General features: G+C 44.1%; 1 protein-coding gene across 8 annotated transcripts in view; it reads right to left on the bottom strand.

Annotated features, from left to right (window-relative positions):
* LOC309694075 (uncharacterized protein) overlaps positions 1–21,413 on the bottom strand; it is a 68,604-nt gene that overhangs the window by 30,278 nt on the left and 16,913 nt on the right. Inside the window, exons 1-4 of one of the 8 annotated variants that reach the window (XR_014272785.1) lie at positions 17,354–20,142; positions 17,156–17,259; positions 14,826–16,711; positions 13,637–14,788 (exon numbers count right to left, since the gene is read on the bottom strand). The exons of 1 other annotated variant lie outside the window; for it this stretch is intronic. Coding sequence is in view for 3 of the 7 variants with exons in the window: in XM_082513824.1 (XP_082369950.1) it covers positions 15,545–16,711; positions 17,156–17,173 (1,185 nt within the window). In the remaining 4 variants the exon portion in view is untranslated. Of the gene's footprint in view, positions 1–13,636; positions 16,712–17,155; positions 17,260–17,353; positions 20,143–21,413 lie in introns of those variants that run through there. 6 more of the 8 variants (XM_082513824.1, XM_082513825.1, XM_082513817.1 and 3 more) reach the window with 6 other exon arrangements.

Here is a 21,413-nt window from a genome sequence, read left to right as displayed (position 1 = left end):
TTTTTGCTAAAGCATATAGTTAGGGCTGGACCAGGTGACCCTGGATCCTCCCTTAGTTATGCTGCAATAGATGTAGGCTGCCGGGGGATTCCCATGATGCATTGAGTTTTTCCTTTCCAGTCACCTTTCTCACTCACTATGTGTTAATAGACCTCTCTGCATTGAATCATATCTGTTATTAACCTCTGTCTCTCTTCCACAGCATGTCTTTATCCTGTCTTCCTTCTCTCACCCCAACCGGTCGCAGCAGATGGCCGCCCTTCCCTGAGCCTGGTTCTGCCGGAGGTTTCTTCCTGTTAAAAGGGAGTTTTTCCTTCCCACTGTTGCCAAAGTGCTTGCTCATAGGGGGTCATATGATTGTTGGGTTTTTCTCTGTATCTATGAAGCGCCTTGAGGCGACTTTTGTTGTGATTTGGCGCTATATAAATAAAATTGAATTGAATTGAATTGAATTGCTTCAGTCCTCTACCATAATCCCTGTGCCCAAGAAACCTAGGATCACTGGACTAAATGACTACAGACCCGTGGCTCTGACATCTGTGGTCATGAAGTCATTTGAGCGCCCGGTTCTCTCCTATCTCAAGACCCTCACGGCCCCCCTCCTGGACCCCCTGCAGTTTGCATACAGAGCCAACAGGTCTGTAGATGACGCCATCAACATGGCCCTACACTTCATCCTGGAGCATCTGGACTCCCCAGGAACCTACGCCAGGATCCTGTTTGTGGACTTCAGCTCTGCCTTCAACACCATCCTTCCAGACCATCTCCGAGGCAAGCTTTCCCAGATGAATGTGCCTGATCCCATCTGCCGGTGGATCAGGTTAAGTGCGCATGCGCCAACCAGCGTGCAGCCTGTTACAGTCGCTCCTGCTTTTCTCTTAGTTTAGCTCTTTTTTCTTACGTATTCTTTTTTTTTCTGACTTGTATTTTCCTCCGTTTTCTATCTCTTACTCAATCATGTGGATTGAGAGAGTTTTTGTTCTTCTGGTGGCCGTGGAACTGTTACTTTTATCATGGAACGGGACCGCGGCAGATCTCCTACACGCACGGACTGTTTACTCCAGAGATCAGCTGATCGCCCTGATGCCGGCCGGCTCGCTGGCCAGGCCCGCAGAAGTGCCCGCAGAAGTACCAGCTGAAATTTGGAGGAAAACACATCGGGGATGCAGAGGTCAAGGACAGAAGAGAAGAAAAAAGGTGACGGTGAGACAGCGGAGGCTCGAAGCGAGGAGGAGGTTTAAACCGTGTCTGCTGTCTATCGTGATGGGAAATGTGCGATCGTTGGCAAGTAAAATCGACGAGCTCTCAGCACTGGTACGGAGTCAGAGGGAATACCGAGAGTGTAGCCTGATGTGTTTCACCGAATCATGGCTGCACCAGGTCATTCCCGATGAGAATGCTTCCGTGGAAGGCTTCCACACTGTTCGGGCGGACAGGGACAGCATCGCTAGCGGTAAGCGTAAAGGAGGTGGGCTTGCTGTTTTAGTTAACAACCGGTGGTGTAACCCTGCCAACATAACAATCAAAGAAAGGATTTGTTGCCCGGACACTGAACTGTGTGCTGTTGGACTCAGGCCGTATTATTTACCCAGGGAATTCTCTCACGTCATCTTGGTGGCTGTTTATGTTCCCCCCTCTGCTAACCCCACAGCTGCATGTGACACTATCCACTCTGCCATAGCTCGGCTACAGACTCAGCACCCGAGTGCCTTTATTGTGATCTCGGGTGACTTCAACCATGTATCACTGGACAATACACTACCAACATTCAAACAATATGTGGACTGTCCCACCAGGGGAGAGAAAACTTTAGACTTACTGTATGCTAACGTCAAGGATGCATACAGCTCCTCCTCCCTCCCCCCACTTGGTAGGTCAGATCATAACCTGATTCACCTCACCCCCCGCTATGTGCCAATTGTGAGGAGGGAACCTGTGACCACCAGGACTGTTAGGAGGTGGTCAGAGGAGGCAATAGCGGAACTACAGGGCTGTTTCGAGGTGACCGACTGGGAAACACTCTGTGAGCCTCACGCCGAGGACATCAATGGGCTTACTGAGTGTATCACAGACTACATAACTTTCTGCACCGACTCCATTGTTCCAGCTCAGACTGTTCATTGTTACCCAAATAACAAGCCGTGGGTGACTAAGGACATCAAAGCCCTCCTCAACAACAAGAAGAGGGCTTTCAGAGGGGGCAACAAAGAGGAGGTGAGGAAGGTCCAGGTGTTACTAAAGGACAAGATCAGAGAGGCTAAGGACAATTACAGGAGGAAGCTGGAGTGGAAACTCCAGCAGAACAGCATGAGAGAGGTGTGGAGGGGCATGAAGACCATCACTGGATTCAGGCCAACCAACAGCAGGGGAGCTGAGGGAGGTGAGAATAGAGCCGACGAGTTGAATCTGTTTTTCAATAGATTCGACACCACAGTGTCTGCTCCCACCCCCACAACCTCACCTGCAGTCAGCCTGGAATCCAGAGCCACACCACTGTGCCAGCCTCTCTCTTCACATGTTGCCTCCTGTGAGATTCCTGACACCCCTCCCCCACCCATCACCTTCACTCAATACCAGGTTGAGATGCAAATGAGGAGACTTCACTCAGGCAAGTCTGCTGGACCAGACGGAGTGAGTCCCCTTGTCCTCAAGGCCTGTGCCCCCCAGCTGTGTGGAGTCTTTCATAAACTGTTTATGCTGAGTCTGAGTCTGCAGAGGGTCCCGGTGATGTGGAAGACATCATGCCTCGTCCCTGTACCAAAGACGCCTCGTCCCAGTGGCCCCCAGGATTACAGGCCCGTGGCACTGACCTCCCACATCATGAAGACCCTGGAAAGGCTCATCCTGGACCAGCTGCGACCCATAGTAAGACCACATCTGGATCCCCTTCAGTTCGCTTATCAGCCTCGTCTCGGAACAGAGGACGCCATCATCTACCTGCTCAATTGTGTCTACACCCATCTGGACCAGCCGGCGAGCACTGTGAGGGTCATGTTTTTTGACTTTTCCAGTGCTTTCAACACCATCAGGCCGACCCTCCTGGGTGATAAGTTAGCAGCGATGCAGGTGGATGCTTCTCTGGTGTCCTGGATTGTTGATTACCTGACAGGAAGACCACAATATGTACGTCTCCCACAGTGTGTGTCTGACAAGGTGATTAGCAACACAGGGGCACCACAGGGGACTGTCCTCTCCCCCTTCCTCTTCACCCTCTACACCACAGACTTCAGCCACTGCACAGAGACCTGCCATCTTCAGAAGTTTTCTGATGACTCTGCGGTGGTTGGATGCATCAGCAGGGATGATGAGACAGAGTACCGGGCTGTGGTCGACTCCTTTGTCACGTGGTGTGAGCAGAATCATCTGCAGCTCAACGTGGCAAAGACCAAGGAACTGATCGTGGACTTCAGGAAGACCAGGAAACACTTGACCCCTGTTTCAATCCAGGGGGTCAGTGTTGACATTGTGGAGGACTATAAATACCTTGGAGTACACATTGACAATAAACTGGACTGGGCTAAAAACACCACAGCACTTTACAGGAAGGGCCAGAGTCGTCTCTATTTTTTGAGGCGACTGAGGTCCTTCAACATCTGCCAGAAAATGCTGAGGATTTTCTATGAGTCTGTGGTGGCCAGTGCGATCCTCTATGCTGTTGCATGCTGGGGGAGCAGGCTGAGGGTCGCAGATGCCAACAGACTTAATAAACTGATCCGTAAGGCCAGCAATGTTGTGGGGATGGAGCTGGACTCCCTCAAGGTGGTGTCGGAGAGGCGGATGCTGTCCAAGATAAAGACAATGTTGGATAACACCTCCCACCCACTCCATGACATGTTAGTCAGTCACAGGAGCTCGTTCAGTGAGAGACTGAGATTACCGAAAAGCACCACTGAACGACACAGGAAATCATTCCTGCCTGTGGCCATCTCCCTGTACAACGCATCCACTTAACACACTGTTTGCTGCTACAACTACACATGTTTCTTTTCCAAATATTTATTTATAAGTGACTTATGTATGTATGTATGTATATATATGTATATATTGTACTATTCTTAGTTAGCGTATTGTCTGTCTTGTCTTAATGTTGGTTTAAAATGGAGCACCGTAACAAAAAATAATTTCCCCCAGGGATCAATAAAGTATTCTGATTCTGATTCTGATCACTGACTTCCTGACGGACAGGAAGCAGCATGTGAGGCTGGGAAAGAATGTCTCGGACTCCTGGACCATCAGCACCGGCTCCCCTCAGGGCTGTGTTCTTTCTCCTCTGCTCTTCTCCCTGTACACCAACTGCTGCACCTCCACCCACCAGTCTGTCAAGCTAATCAAGTTTGCAGATGACACCACCGTTATTGGACTCATCTCGGGCGGGGATGAGTCTGCCTACAGGATGGAGGTTGAACGTCTGGTGTCCTGGTGCAGCCACAACAACCTGGTGCTGAATGCCGAGAAGACAGTGGAGCACACAGCCCCAATCCCCCCCCCCCCCATCATCCTGACTGACACCCTCATCACCTCTGTGGACTCATTCCGCTTCCTGGGTACCACCATCACCCAGGACCTGAAGTGGGAGCCCACCATCACCTCCGTCATTAAGAAAGCCCAGCAGAGGATGTACTTCCTGAGGCTGTTGTAAAGGCTCACCTTCTAGCACATTCACTTCACCAGATGCACCTTGTTTCTTTTCCTCACCTTTGATTGGGTGTGGTGCTTCGCCTTAATCGCACTCACCTGTCACTCGTTATATAAGGACTGCACTCACCTACCCCTCACTCTTTCTTCACTCCCACATGGGGCGGCAGCTGAGGTGAGTTTCTCTTTGAGTCTCCTGAGTTCATGTATCATTTTGAGTTACTTAAATCATACTTTATGTCCTTTTTAGAGAGAGCAGTCCATGTGTGTCTTTCTTTCCTTTATCCGTTATACAATAAAACGACAAAACCTGCAAATGATGACTGCTTATTCTCATTCTAATCCGATGAGCCCATGATGATGACTACTGAAACCCTGAACCTTCCTTCCTCCAAAACATGGTCCTCCGAGCCGGAGTAGCGTTAGCGTCATGGATTCACAGCAGCCATTGACTGAAGATTTGAGACGTTCCGGTCATGATAGTCGACCTCCTGCCCACCTGCAGCAGTATGACGTTCAGTATCCTGGAAGTAGAAGTGCTCGATGTGATACAGAGAGTCAAACAGAATGCCAGCATAGTGACACAGACACACATGGGCTGCAGGATCCTGATGGGGAGTCAGGAAGACAACCAGAGACATCGCCTACTCCTTTACCCACCAATCAAGATGAGGTGATGAGGGAACTCCTGATGACAATGAGGGAGATTAGGCAACTCATGATTCAGTTATCTCCTCCCCATTCTCGCAGTTCCTCCAGATCTTCAATTCACATTGTCTCTGATGAAAGCAAATCCTCTGTTTGCAGTTTACAAGCCATTCCCCAAACACATCAGCAACATGAGCAGTTCCCAGTGATTGATCCAGCAACATGTCAATCACCCTCTCAGCCCCCCCCAGGTTAGCCGTCACTCTGGTGCAGTTCTGGCTGCTAGCCCTCCTTTCCCTAATTCAACAATATTAGATGCTGCAGTTCCTTCAAGTGGTTTGCCTAGACCAGTTTTTCCTACACCAGATGAGACTCCTTTTAATTTCCTGGCCACGCCACTGCAAGGTCCCCACCAGATTTCATGTGTTCAACCTGCTGTTCCTCTAGATGAAGACCCCACTCAACCTCTCGTTTGCATTCCAGAACCAAGGCAGCACCCTCCTTTAAAGCAGCAACCAGCTACATTTGATGGTTTGCATGCACAAAAACCTTCGGTACCCATTACTGCTAGTTCTAGTCACCCTGTTAGCACTAGAACACATGTGTATAAACTTGAGGGTCCTTCTTTCCCAGACCTTACCAGAGAAGATGAAATCCAGTATAGGCTGTTACGATTGGCCCTTACTAACCTGCTTGACCCTCATGACACAGAGCATTTCAAATATCATGTCCTTCTTGATCACCTGAAAGTAGACAAAGCTAAATGGTTAGCTATTTCCTTTTCCTATGCTCCTGACCCATACATTCAAGCCATCAAAGCTCTTGATGAGCGTTATGGGCAACCAAGAGAGCTAGCATTGAAAGAGCTACGGAATATACTTGAGCTTCCTCCTATCAGAGCAGGTGATGGTCGGACTCTGGATTACTTTGCTCTTCGTGTGCAAGCTTTGGTTGGTTTGCTTAGCACTATGGGTGATCAAGGACGGACAGAAGTAAATTGTGGCTCCCATGTCGATCGCCTACTTGAAAAGTTGCCCGCAGAGCATTCCAGTCGCTTCAAACGGCACATTTACAGGGAACAAGGAGATATGATGTATGACTTACCTTTGTTCTCATCCTGGTTGCAAATGGAATGCAAGTGTCAACCAAGAAAGGACAGTCCTGTTTCATCCTTTAACCAGCCACGACCTGCCCATAAGTACACCTCTCCACTCACAACAATATTACATGGGACAAATGCATCCGATCCTGTACAGGCAGCACAACCCATCATAATGACTAAGGCAAGATGTGCATATTGCTGCTCACCTGAACACCACATTAGCAAGTGCCCTGAGTTCATTAACAAGACAAAGGATGAGAAAATAAACTGGATAAAGAGAAACAAACGGTGTTGGCGTTGTGCTAGGACTCATCAGGCCGCAAAGTGTGACCTGAGGAAAGCATGTGCCACCTGTATGGGACTACATCTACAGATCCTATGTGAGGTGAATCAGAGACCTAGAACTGAAACTAATCCTGTAGTGAGGACACTGTACTTTGATAGACCTAGCGATTGTCCCAGTGTACTATTAAAGCTTGTGAAAGTGCTCCTGCGTAATGGCAAAAGAACCCTGGAAACATATGCAATACTTGATGATGGCTCCCAACGTACCATGCTTCTGACATCTGCAGCTAAGCATCTCCACCTAACTGGGAAAGCTGAAAAATTATCACTCAGAACTGTCCATCAAGAAGTTGAAACTATTCAAGGGTCTTGTGTAAGTTTCCAGATTTCTCCCATCGCACATCCAGAGAAAACTTACACAATAATAATAATGCCTTCGCTACAAGTCACTTAGCACTTTCAGACCACACCTACCCCGTATCCTCTCTTCAACGGAGATACAAGCATCTTCAAGGTATCCCATTAACCTTCATTAACAAAGCAGCTCCACTACTGCTCATAGGCTCTGATCATACCCACCTTATTACGCCTATTGCACCAGTTAGACATGGACCATTTGGATCTCCTGCAGCAGTCAAAACCCGCTTAGGATGGACACTCCAAGGTCCAATCACAGACTTCCAACCCCAGAGCAGTTCCACACATGCCCAATGTTTGTTCACATCTTCCAGTTCAGGTTCAGGAGAACCGCTCCAGCACATCCTTGTGTCCGCTGATGGCTCTGAATTCATTCAGCCACCTCATACTCTACCATCAGCATTACCTATGTCGTCACCGGCAGTGCCACTATCACCAGTTCCACCGCCTGTGGCTGCCATTCCGCCAGTGGTCAGGGCGCTGCCTGCTCCTGCATCACCTGGTCCTGCCTCTGCCAAGCCCCGTACATTGCCCCCAGCACCTGCAAAACTGCCCAACGGTCTGCAGGTCTGGGCCTGCCGCTGCATCCCACGCGGTTGGCATTTGGACCTGCTTTGCCGCCACTGCTGGCTACATGGTCGGCCCCCTGAACTGTCTGGCCTGCATTGTCGACCTCTAGGTCGACCCCCTGAACCTATATTAGACCTGTAGCATGTCTGATTCCTCTGCCCCCGCTTTGTGAAAAGGAGCATCTCTAATCCTTTGAACATATTTCTCAGTAGAAATATGGGGGCGGCTGTTGTAAAGGCTCACCTTCTAGCACATTCACTTCACCAGATGCACCTTGTTTCTTTTCCTCACCTTTGATTGGGTGTGGTGCTTCGCCTTAATCGCACTCACCTGTCACTCATTATATAAGGACTGCACTCACCTACCCCTCACTCTTTCTTCACTCCCACATGGGGCGGCAGCTGAGGTGAGTTTCTCTTTGAGTCTCCTGAGTTCATGTATCATTTTGAGTTACTTAAATCATACTTTATGTCCTTTTTAGAGAGAGCAGTCCATGTGTGTCTTTCTTTCCTTTATCCGTTATACAATAAAACGACAAAACCTGCAAATGATGACTGCTTATTCTCATTCTAATCGGATGAGCCCATAATGATGACTACTGAAACCCTGAACCTTCCTTCCTCCAAAACAGAGGCAGCTGAAGAAATTCAACCTGTCAACACGGACGATGATGCAATTCTACACTGCAATCATCGAGTCCATCCTCACCTCCTCCATCACTGTGTGGTACGCTGGAGCCACTATCAGGGACAAACAGAGACTGCAGCGTGTTGTGCGCTCTGCTGAGAAGGTGATTGGCTGCAGACTCCCATCTCTGCAGGACATGTACACCTCCAGGACACTGCGGCGTGCAGCTCGGATCTCAGCTGACCCTTCTCACCCTGGACACAGTATGTTTGACCTGCTCCCCTCAGGCAGGAGGCTCCGGTCCATTCGCACCAGAACCTCTCGCCATAAGAACAGTTTCTTCCCCTCTGTTGGACACATGAACAATAACCGTATGACTGTTCCCACCACTAACACATGACCCTACGCTGTGTTCACTGCATCATTCCATGTTTGGCACTGATCACCACCTGCACTCATGTATATATCTATCTACTTAGCACTTTTAATTCTTATTCTTGTTTTTTTTCTCATGTCTATTTAAGCGTTATTTATGACAGTATGTTTGCACTAAGCACCGCAGCAATTTCCTTTTTTTTTTTTTTGAATTCAACATTTTTATTTTGCAAATCTTCTCCTTTTCCCCCCTTTACACCAATGAACCTCAAAATGAGACTTCTCCACAATCAAAAATCCAAGGCATATTTTAAAACGTGAACTGATGACAGTCATGATCACATTTTAGTCTCCGCTACAATGAAAACAATGAACGGTGAGAATACACAAGAGGCTGTAGTCACTGTGACCTTTGTAATCCTGAGTGGTCACTTTGATATTGTGAATATTTATTTTTCTGCAATTCACTCACTCTAAACAAATTCCCTGATTCCTTCTTATTGTTTTTGGCAAAATACCTATTGCCATGTTCTAACAAAAATGACAAATCAGCAAATGCACAAAAAGAAATGTGTATGGACACCGAAGATGAAGTACAAAAAACAAGGAACAGTTATTTACAAATGTAACAAGTTAACTGAGTACATAAAGTGTAAAACTGCAAAGCCTTCATATTTATACCCTTACATTTCAACTATATTTGTTTGATGCAAAAAAAACATTCATAAAACCATTCTTATGAGCTTCTGAAAAACTGTTATTGCTCCATTTCAAAAGTGCACAGCTTCAGTTTTGAAAATAAAATACAGACTTTTTTGTTCAGGTACAATTAATATTTTGCTGAAATGTTAGCTTTAACAGAAATTTTTCATGATGACCAAGAGCACGTCAGTTAGAGAGGTAATTTAACTGCAAGTGCCAAAAAGGAAAAAGTTATGCAAATAGTAATAACAACAACAACAACAACAACGCCACAATAAATAGCAGTAATACTTGGAAAGTCAAAGTGATAGAAAACTACTATGAACTAAAGACACCAACTAGTGTAGAAAGAGTGCTACCACAATATCAACAAAAATATAAACTTCTGTTTTTCCACCTTTTTAAGAAGTTATTCCTGAGATGTGTTCAAAAAAATAAAAATAAAAATATAGATTCTGTATAATATCACATTTTCAATCGAACATGCTACACAATTTATATGACAAAGAGCACCCTTTTCAGTAAAAAAAACAAAAAACAACAACAATAGAACATATGGAAATACAATGGGCACAGACCTAAACTGTGGAAGATGAATGGCAGTTTTGACTGGCAGTCAGCTTTAGGTTGAGCGCCACTCCAGGTCCGGGAGTCATGATCTGACTCCACATGTAATTTAAAGAAGGAAATAGGAACTGTGTATTTGCTACTTTGACTGGTCACAACGTCAGAGGTCAAAGATACTCACAGTGGTCAGCATTTTGTAAACATATTCACATCACCACAGAGCCTTTATCAGAACGCACAAAGAACAGGAAACCTCTCCCCTTCCAAAACAAGGTGTCACACACACAGCATAACACACAGTTTATTCTTTCCAATGATGCTTCCAAAAGTATCAATAAGTTTCATACACATTGCAACACAGTTTTACTTGGGGCATGTTGTTGCTTGTCTGCACACTCAAATGACCCATTCACTCCAAGCACCAATAAGTTTAGACTCTGTTATACTGAGTGCAGAGGCAGCAATTTCCTAATGTTGTAAACCTGCTCAACATTTGGCAATAAAACCCTTTCTGATTCTGATTTACTGTATAGCACTTTGGTCCTGTGCTGGGTATTTTAAAGTGCTTTATAAATAAAGATGGTTTGGATTGGATAAAATTAAATACATCTTGTTCTCTTAGACTTTATTATTGTGATCCAGTGGAACTCTTTTCCTGCTCCCTGTTATGGATCTCTGTGACTACAATAAAATTCCCTCCATCCATCACTGAACTGCACTGAAGTAAAACGTCATCCTAAACACTGCAGTACACCAAAGGACACCACTAATAAACACTGATTACACTCTGTTCTTCTTGCAGCAACAATTTTTTCTGCAGGTAACAATTTCCCATGTCACCCACAGCTGCAACTCAGCAGTAAGAATGTATTTGTCTCTATTCAAATGATGATTCAGTGAATTTGAATTATCCTGCAGCAGAAGAATGACCCCAAGCATACAGTCAAAGTCATTAAGAACTATCTTCAGTGTAGAGAAGAACAAGAAGTACTGGAAGTGATAGTACAGCCCACCACAGAACCCTGAACATCATTGAGTGTGTCTGGGTTTACATGAAGAGAGAGAAGGATGTGAGGAAGCTGGTAGGAACAACCTACCTTCAAAAACTGTGTGCAAGTGCACCTAGAAGAATTGATGCTGTTGAATTGAGGCAAAAGGTGTTTACACCACTTATTGATTTATCTTTTGTTCATTCACTGCATTTTGTTGATTGATGAAAATATGGTGACTTTCAGCTCGCAGGGCTCAAATAAGAGAACCAATCAGTCATATTTGTAGGTTATTGTTACGCCCCAGTCTAGGGGTACAGAAACATAACATAAGGGTTGGAAAGGAAGTGACCCCACCCTGGTTCCAAAAACCATAGTCAGAAGCCAATCTTTGAAGTGAGCGGTGGTTCATTTGTATCTACACTGAAAAACTTTACTCTGGGATGAACAAAGCCCGAAATAACAAGCCCCCCCCCCCCCCCCCCCCCCCCCAAAAAAAAAACAACAACAAAAAAAAAACAAGCTAAGTCAGGAAAGGAGGTGCTATCTAAACCCTATGTGAAACATAAACCAAACAAAGGACACATGCTACACCTAACTCCCTAACTGAAATAAACAGGAGAATATTAAGGCAGCTCTCCTCTTCTGCTTCAGTGCTTATTTACAGTTTACTCTTTACAAGTGAAAATGTGTCTACATACTATGTCCAAAGCTCTGTAGGTCTTAAGGATCACACACACGAATGTCACAAAGTTTGGAGGCCAAGGATGGGTCTGCTGCTGCTGTCACCTGCTGCCGCCAACAACTGCTGGTGAGGGATGTTTTAAAAACAGCCACATGATGAGGGGACCAATAACCCACCGCCAGCTCTCCTATCAGGAAGGACCTGTAGATACTTAAAGACATAGCACAGAAACAAACTCTAGACGGCCAGGGCCGTAACAGCTATTGCCAATAACGTTCAACTATTAAAATACATTTTGCTAAAGTGACTTTAATGTCCCCTGTATTAGATCAAAATAAGAGAAAACAGATAACCACTGTTGTGATACCCTTTATCTCTCACCTGGGTTTGTTGGTTTTGTCAAGTCAATTAATACAAAGAAGGACTGGCTTTGTTGAGCTGCCTCAGTTAAATCACTAACACGGGTACACACTTAGCCTGTATTTTTGTAGGAACATTACATTCTGGCAACTTAAGCTCACCATCTGTAAACTTAACATGTGAAGCTCAAGATTACAGAAAACAAACTGAAGCAAAATTAAGAGAAACTCTATATTTGTTTCTTTATCAGTACCTGTGAGAAGACTGTTCATACTGTGTTGTTCTCTCTGCAAAGTTTTCTATCAGTAAATCTCAGAGAGACAAAGTAAACATTTACCGTCAGGTCCCAAGCTACTGCTAAAGATACTGTTACTGTGCCACGTGCATATCTTTGGAAATAATGAATTAGGTGGCAAAATCTGAGAATTAAAATCAGTTAATTAACTAAAAAGATAGAAAACAAGTAGAAAACCAAATTGAAAGGAAATATGTGTCGGTGTGTCTCCTCCTGTGATAAAGCTCCACATGTACCACTGAAAACAGTTAAATTAGTTTGAATCAGAAATCAGGGCTCAAACTACTTGTTCTGAGACCATTTCTTCATTTTTCACACCAAACTGTTTGTAGCTGTCGCATTGAAATGTAATTATTATGTAATTGCAATGTTCAACATTTGGTGTTTAATCTGGATTCATGTTGTGTTGTCGCCACCTACTGGTGGGCCTGAGTGTGACGCTTTGTGGTGTGCGTGCTTTGGGGTGATGCTCAATTAAGCGCACATGTCACCAGAGACTGAAGGCTCGAGCCAGAAAGAGAATGCTGGCTTGTGTAAAAGGTGGAAATATTGAAGATATGGACTACAATTGCTCATGGATGTTCAGTAGAAAGGCGCAAACAGTGTGTTGGTGCGTTTACTTTGTGTGCATGTTTTATTTGAGTTGTAATTTTTGTTCTCCTGATGTAATATCCGTGTTTTTCATTGATCATTTCACCAGTTTTTCACGGTGTTTGCTGGTGAAAAGAAGATTAAAATACTGGCTGAACATCAGTTGGAGCATGGCCCTTCATTCTACTTCGAACATGAAAAACCTTCAGGAGCAGTTACACTGTTTAATAAGACAAACGTTACAGAGTTCATCAAATATAACTAACGCTTTAACATGATCAGGATTTCATAATACAAACTCCAACAGGAAAACAGCTGCAGAACATGTGGATCAAAATGAATTCATTAAAAAAACAACATGTGGACTTCAAGGACTAAATACACTAAAGTGAAAGGAGGAGCAAAAATTAGAGGTTTAACAGAATTTGAATTAAGTAAAAGTAGTCACCTGTGATCTTTAAAATGGTTCTGATGTGTGCTGCTGTTTTTAACTTTCAACATTTCTTTGCTGCCACTGTGAATATGAATGTGGTCTTTGCCTAATTAAATAAATGTTACACTGACTCACTGCTTCATGTTCTGGTACAAACTGGCATTATATGAAAGTACAGCCCAAAACCAGTTTAGCTTGAGTTTCTTTTTTCTGGACATAAAGTCACAGCAGGTGTTGTTTCAAAGCTGGTGGACAGATTTAGTTCATTTTGGAGGTTTTAAGAGCAACTGCTGTGAAAATATTTGTAGTTTTGGAAGAAAATGATTTATGATGAATGAAGGATTGAAATTTAACTTAGGTAACACATAAAATGAATACAACTACTAAACACTACTGTGTCCTAAGGAAACAAAGATTAAAATGTAACAGGGATAACATTTTAGAGAATTAAAATCCCTCAAAGGAAAAATAATAAACTTGATATGCATATCTATACATGCAGCTTCCTAAATGTAACATTCAGGATTATTCACTGCAGGTCCAGAAATCAGAGCTCCCTCATCAGATCCAAGTGTGGCATCAGCTGACACTCTTTACAGGAGATTCCATCTGAACTCTGTGGAGCCTGATCTCAAGGTTTTTAAGTCTGACCCTGAAACCAGAAGAGGATCTTTCTCTCTCTTCAGATTCATTGTGATCCAGTGTTAAGAAATATACTCTAAAACACTTCTTCAGTAAAGACTCAGAGAAGAAAAACACACAGAACTTCTTGCTAGCAAGGGCAGTCTCCAGAACTGAGACTCGCACTGAGAAACTGCCCTGGTCTTTATTTATACTTCAGGGAGCGTTTGTTCCTTACATTGGAATGTGGAGGTGTGTGTGTGTGTGTGTGTGTGTGGGGGGGGGGGGGGGGGGGGGGTTCAGAGTGTGGCCCCATAAACGACTTCCCTTAACCTGCTGGTCTGGAAAATCCAACAGTTCATCTATATGTAAAAAAGCATTTAAACTGACATAGCTACGTTAATCCTACCGTAAAACAATAAGACAAGGTACGACCTCTCCCATGCTCCTAGGATGTGGGGGTGAACACCCTAGAATGTTACAGAACTCCTAGGATGAGACATTCTTTCAATATGCCACCAACTATATACTTCTACACACAAATGATTACATGCAGCATTCTACCATATGCAAACTTATATCATTGAAAGACTATACTGACTACTAAGCACAATTTTCCTATTAACATCCAGTGATTTCAGTCCTGCATGATCAGGCTGATGTTTGCACAGAGCAGATAATGAAGTGAATGTTTTTGCACATTGGTAACAGTGAAACAGTTTATTTACAGCGTGGGATCGTTTGTGTTCGGAGTATGAACTGACATTCCTGAAACTCTTGTCACACTTGTCACAGCTGAAGTTCACTTCCATGTGTGTACGTTCATCTTTGTTACCTGATTGTGACCAGCTTTTGTCACAGTGTCTGCACTTGTATGGTGTCTCTCCTGTGTGGATTCCCTTATGCTTTTTCATTGAGCTCACGTCCAGTGGTGAAGGATGACCCACACTGGTCACAGATGTGCTTTTTGACCCCACTGTGGAAGAGTTCATGTATTTTAATGTACTTGGTGTGTGGAAGCCTCTCCCACATTCTTTGCAGTAGTTCATTTTGTCTCCAGTGTGGCTACGTTGATGTGGTTTTTGGTCCCGTTGATGATTGGAAGTTTTTCCACAAAGATCACAGAGAAACTCTTTCCCACCACCACAGTGACGACAGGGTTGAGAAATGGATCCATGTGCGTCGCTCCACTTCTAAACAAAGACATTGTAAGTCAGGGAATTCCTTCAACGTTTTTATTCTGAACGTCGCCTGAAATAAAAAGCATCTCTGCCAATGTCCAATTACATTTTACTGTTTACATTACAACACTCAGCTTACTGAAAGAAAATGAGTCTTCATTTTTCCAAAGAGTTCATTCAGTATAACTCCATAAATTTACTGATCAGACTTGTTCCAAACAATCAGGTTAAAATTACAAGATAAAAAACTACACTCAACAAAAATATAAATGCAACACCTTTGTTTCTGCTCCGATTTGACATGGGATGGACATAAAGACCTAAAAGTCACTCAGATACACAATATTACCATCTTCATCTTTGTTACTATGACCTGATTGTGACCAGCTTTTGTCACAGTGTCTGCACTTGTATGGTGTCTCTCCTGTGTGGATTCCCTTATGACTGCTCTCTGGGGGGGGTTAAGTGTTAAATCCACTGTGAATGATTTGGTGTCTTTTTAAGTTTCCAGCCTTGGTAAAAGCCTTTCCACACAACTCACAGCTGTAAGGTTTAACTCCAATGTGGATGACTTGGTGTGTTCTTAAGGTTTGTGCCAGGGTAAAAGACTTTCCACACAAGTCACAGCTATAAGGTTTAAATCCACTGTGGATGATTTGGTGTCTTTTTAAGTCTCCAGCCTGGGTAAAAGACTTTCCACACAAGTCACAGCTATAAGGTTTAAATCCACTGTGGATGATTTGGTGTCTTTTTAAGTCTCCAGCCTGGGTAAAAGACTTTCCACACAAGTCACAACTGTACGCTTTAACTCCACTGTGGATGAGTTGGTGAGTTTTTAAGCCCCCAGCCTGGGTAAAAGACTTTCCACACAACTCACAGCTGTAAGGTTTAACTCCACTGTGGATGACTTGGTGAGTTTTTAAGCCCCCAGCCTGGGTAAAAGACTTTCCACAAAACTCACAGCTGTAAGGTTTAAATCCACTGTGGATGAGTTGGTGTGTTTCTAAGTGTCCAGCCAAGGTAAAAGACTTTCCACACAACTCACAGCTGTAAGGTTTAACTCCACTGTGGATGATTTGGTGTCTTTTTAAGTCTCCAGCCTGTGTAAAAGACTTTCCACACAAGTCACAACTGTACGCTTTAACTCCACTGTGGATGAGTTGGTGAGTTTTTAAGCCCCCAGCCTGGGTAAAAGACTTTCCACACAACTCACAGCTGTAAGGTTTAACTCCACTGTGGATGAGTTGGTGAGTTTTTAAGCCCCCAGCCTGGGTAAAAGACTTTCCACAAAACTCACAGCTGTAAGGTTTAAATCCACTGTGGATGAGTTGGTGTGTTTTTAAGTGTCCAGCCAAGGTAAAAGACTTTCCACAAAACTCACAGCTGTAAGGTTTAACTCCACTGTGAGTGAGTTGGTGTGTTTTTAAGGTTTGAGCCAGTGTAAAAGACTTTCCACACAAGTCACAACTGTACGCTTTAACTCCACTGTGGATGATTTGGTGTTGTTTTAAGTGTCCAGCCTGGGTAAATTCCTTCCCACACTCATCACAGCTGTAAGTTTCCTCTCCCTTTCTTCTGTGAGGTTTGTCAGCCTCCTGAGAGCGCTGACTTCTTGCTCCATGTTGGTCCTGCAGTGACAGAGATACAAACACAGGCAGTGAGTGAAATGCAGTCGTGGAACAAACTGAAATTGGTGGAATCAGACATGTCAAAAAAACACATTGTTGGTGTGTTACCACCACCTTCTGGTGATAGTATCACATTACAATGATGTCCTACAATGAGAGTTGTACAAAATGACAATATTGAAGAAATATTGATCATCAAAGAATCTATATAACTTCAGAAAATTTTTTCAGTTCAACTGATGATATTGTGGTTTCAATGTGTGTAGAGAAAATAAGATCTTTGTATTTTTTTGCAACTTCTGTGGTTTTTGGTTGTGAATGTAGATTCTGTATATATGGAGGAGCCCAGGATGGAAAAGATAAAGCTGCTGTTAACAGGTTTTTAAAAACCGACCAGCTGTACACACAGTTTCAATAACAGTGTAACTATGATGTTCTTCTCACCTTTTGTGTTGAAGACATTGTTTCCTCTGTAGTGGCTGAGCTGAGTCCAAATGGCTGAAATTGTTCCTCTGCTGCACCACCACTCTTCTCCTCCTGTTACTCAGCTGGGACACAAAAAGTATATATATGTGTATTTTATCCCTGACAAAAAGAAGCAGAGCAAATAAACATGACTAAACTCCTCAGTGACAACAATACCTTTGAAGCTTCAAGGTGAAACCCCAGAAGCAACTACAAAAAGAAAGTCATCAGTTGCCTACAAGAACTTGAAAGGGAAAAACCCCTGACCCCCCTGCAGATCACCACCTTTACCCAGGGGATGCTACACCCTGTATATATGGACTTCCATAGATCCACAAAGACGGAGTCCCGATCAGTCTCAATGGTAGCAGTATAAACTCAGCCACCTACAACATTTCAAGCACCTCATTACCATCCTAGCGCCCCTAGGATGGTAATGGTTGAAATGTAATGAGGTTTTTAAAAAACATTTCGAAACTCACTTTGTTAATGTGGAATTCTAAAATTATTTTACAAATGGAGAATTTATTTATTTATCAAAATTTATCAAAATTATTATTTTGATTTACTCATGAAAGTGGCCACTTTCATGAGTAAATCATATAAGTTTTTACTATTTCTTTTCCATATGGGTTGTATCTGCTTGACGCATGAGGGGGCATCATAAATAATACCGTGATGCTATAAAAACAACTGCTTGTGTATTATTGGGCGGAGATTGACGCTGAGTGTGTGACAGTGTTCATCCCCCCACACGTGTGTTTATTAAAATCATCGTTTGTCCCAACCCTCCTGGACAAGTGTTGTGATTTTGAATCCCTCCTGTATTCCTCCTCAATATTTGAACGCTTAACAGTGTCCACGTCACACAGCTCCATGGATTTTGGATTATCTTCTCTGCTCAAGGGGAGGAGGTGGAGAAAGAATCTATTCGGGTCCAGCTATGTCGGATTATTGCTGCCAACCTGTTTTTTGTGGAGCGCTTATCGGAGCAGCACAAAGACTTTTTTTGGCTACAACTGGAGGAGTTTCCCATTCACTGCCAAAGCAGCAAGTCCCTCAGCATGCAGACCGAATCACTCCAGCCCCTGTGTGACGCAGCTCTCCCTACACCAGATACAGGAATTAAAGTTGGCGTGTTGAGCCTCCCGCCTGTCTCCAGGTCCATGTCGATGCAGCAGCAGACAAGTGCTGCATTTTCCTGGACACAACCAGTGGCTGCTTCTAGCACCACATTCACCTCAGCCATGGCAGCGCCAGCTTCCACAACCGTGGCTTCCAGGAGGAGGCGGTGTCCACGTCATCACCGCGGCTTACAGCAGCATGAGGTGGGTGACTGTGTTCCGTGTGTTTTTTCTAAGGAGGAAGCTAAAATCAACACAGATTTGCTAGTTCATTGGCCCGGTTATGAAGAGACTGTTCATGTTCATGAAAGGACTAAGACTGACAAGTTACTGCCCAAGTCTTCCACAGAACATCTTATCGCTTTGCACAATTATCTAGCATCTCTGTGTATTGATCATGCCACGACCCATGCTTCTAAGAAGTCAGGCTTCGAGACTGTTTTCACTGGAGATGCTAGCCGTGAGGCTCAGCAAAGCCCCTGTGGGACTGAGACCCAGGCCAGCTTGGATCCAGAGGCTGATTTGGAGGACTAACTTTGCTCCGGACCTCCCGAAGAGCCTGTTTCTGCTTCCATGGGGGTCACTGAGCAGTTTGTGTAGACTCTTCTAGTGTCTGCTGGGGGTTCAGGCGAACCACCCCAGCACTCCACAGCTCCCGCTCCGCCATCAGTTCCTGCTGAGTGCTCTGGAGAGCCCGCCCTGCCGTCTGTGGTTGCTATGCCGTCACCTGCCATGCCTCAGCCAGAGGTTTTCGCACCTGCTCGCCCTGCCACGCCAGCTGGATGTTCAGCCGAGCCCATCCAGCATCCTGCCATTGTAGCAGATGTGAAATGGTCGACTGCGTTGTGACAACAGACACGGACTGGCTGGAAACAGGGTTTATTCCTATAAAACAGAGTGCAGCAGCAAAATCAGTGTCACACAGCGGCAGCAGGCTTCTCCTCACCCAGTGTGGAGTCCGTACAGCTCTGCTTGCATCATATAAAAGAAAATACAACTTATCAAAATAATAATTTTCACAACCGCCACTTCAAAATCAAATATTACAGTGGGGTAAAACAGAGACAATTATGGAATCACTAACAATAACGTATAACATTCAAATTCCCATTAAAATAGGTCAATTGCATAATACATATTCAAACAACTTTTTAACTCTTCCCAACATGGCTGAAGATACTGCTCAGAGCACAGCCTCGGGACATGAGCTCATTATACACATAAAACAAAAACTACACATTTACACATACCTATAAAACAGAGTGCAGCAGCAAAATCAGTGTCACACAGCGGCAGCAGGCTTCTCCTCACCCTGTTTAACACAAGTCAGTTCCACACAAACGGATGATACAACAGATAAAGCGCAGTTCCAAATATCATTTTTCTCACTCAAAGCGATTGAAAACACTTTGAGAGCTTTTAACCCTAGGAGCCAATACTTAACAAAGACAAATACACCGAATTTTTATGGATAATTTAGTACAGGGAGAAGAGCTACAGAAAGCGTGCCTCACCAGTGTGGAGTCCGTACAGCTCTGGCTAGGAAACCCCACACCCGCAATGTGGCCGCAGGTGGCGTTACACTGATTAATGTCCCACTTCAACAATAACACACGGAACCTTAGTTCCACAAAAATAAAGTTCACACAATAAAAAAGTATAACCTATGTACAATACAGTTTTGAGAATGTTCACAATTCGTACATTATATCTCAGCTACACCATGACAGCTAGAGGTTCAGCTGAGCCCGTCCAGCATCCCGCAGCTTCCACGTCTGGTTCTGTCTTGTTACTGATCAAAAAATCGTAAAGTGAGCTTCTCCACATTACAGTGGGCACTGGAGAACATCATCTATGTGGGACACGATTAGATAGTAAGTCCTAAGTCCCTTGTCTAAAAGGATTCAGCAAGGTAATCCATTCTAAATTCTTCTTGATGCATGCTCAATCATTCAGGTAAGTAAATCTCGAAAAGTTGATTCTGTTCATCTGGACGTAGCGTTTTCAGTGGGAGAAACGTTTCGTCACTCATCCAAGTGACTTCTTCAGTCTCAGCTGACTGCAGGTTTCCCCAATCTTATAAACAGTAACTAGAACCACTGAAGGAACAATGGGCTGGTAGGTCAGTTCCTTCATCATAATTATGTAAATTCTCATGACCACTGATCAATGGCCATGAGTACCATTCACAGAGAGTTGGAGAATGGCTGCAATCACAGCATTGTAAGATGGCAAAAGATGTCCCCTTAGTCCCCCTCCGCGATTCAGGGATGGTCTTTCCCTTCTCATGTAGATGGCCTCATTGACGCCACGCTCAAACTGGCGTTCCTCCCTGTCCAGGATGTGTACATCCTCATCAGTGAAAGAGTGTCCACTGGCCTGTAGGTGTTGTGGAGGCAGATTTTTCTTCTCATGTATTAATCACATATTTAATCATATCACATTAGTTATAGAAATATCACTCTCACTTTACTATAGTAAGAGCACTGAGCTCAGCAGTACAGCCGGGATCCAGGTTTTGATTGCATGATTTTTTTTTCCTCTTTCAGAAATATGGAACAGAAAACATGGAGTATGAAGTGTGTAGAAACTGAGGAATGCAGTAAAGAGAAGTGTGTTTGTGTGTGTCTGTAAGAAGTGATGGAAAGAGATGTGTTAAAATGTGGATAGAAGAATAAGAGAGGGAAAGTGTTATTGAGCAGTGATGAAAATGATATTATAAGTGTCTCAGTCTGTTATTACAGGTGACTACGGAACTGGATCAATGTCCACCACGGCACAGCAGCCAGAACAAAATATATATTAACAATGCTTGGTGCATGAACTCCACTACTACTGAGAGTCACTGCTCACCTAATGCAGAGTTTTTAATGGTCAAATGCAGACCTTATTATCTCCCCAGAGAACTCACTTCGATCATACTCACTGCCGTGTATATACCCCCCGACGCTAATGCTAGGTTGGCCATGAAAGAACTTTCTGCAGCCATTAACAAACACCAGAATAAACACCCCAAGGCTGCTTTTATTGTTGCTGGCGACTTCAACCACACCAACTTAAAGACAGTCCTCCCCAGATTCCACCAACATGTCTCCTGCCACACCAGAGGAGAC

The sequence above is a fragment of the Aulonocara stuartgranti genome (genome assembly GCF_965226115.1).
Source record: "Aulonocara stuartgranti genome assembly, chromosome: 3".
NCBI classification, from domain to species: Eukaryota; Metazoa; Chordata; class Actinopteri; order Cichliformes; family Cichlidae; genus Aulonocara; species Aulonocara stuartgranti.
Note: the sequence above shows the minus strand (reverse complement) of the source record. Positions and strands in the feature narration are given on the sequence as shown.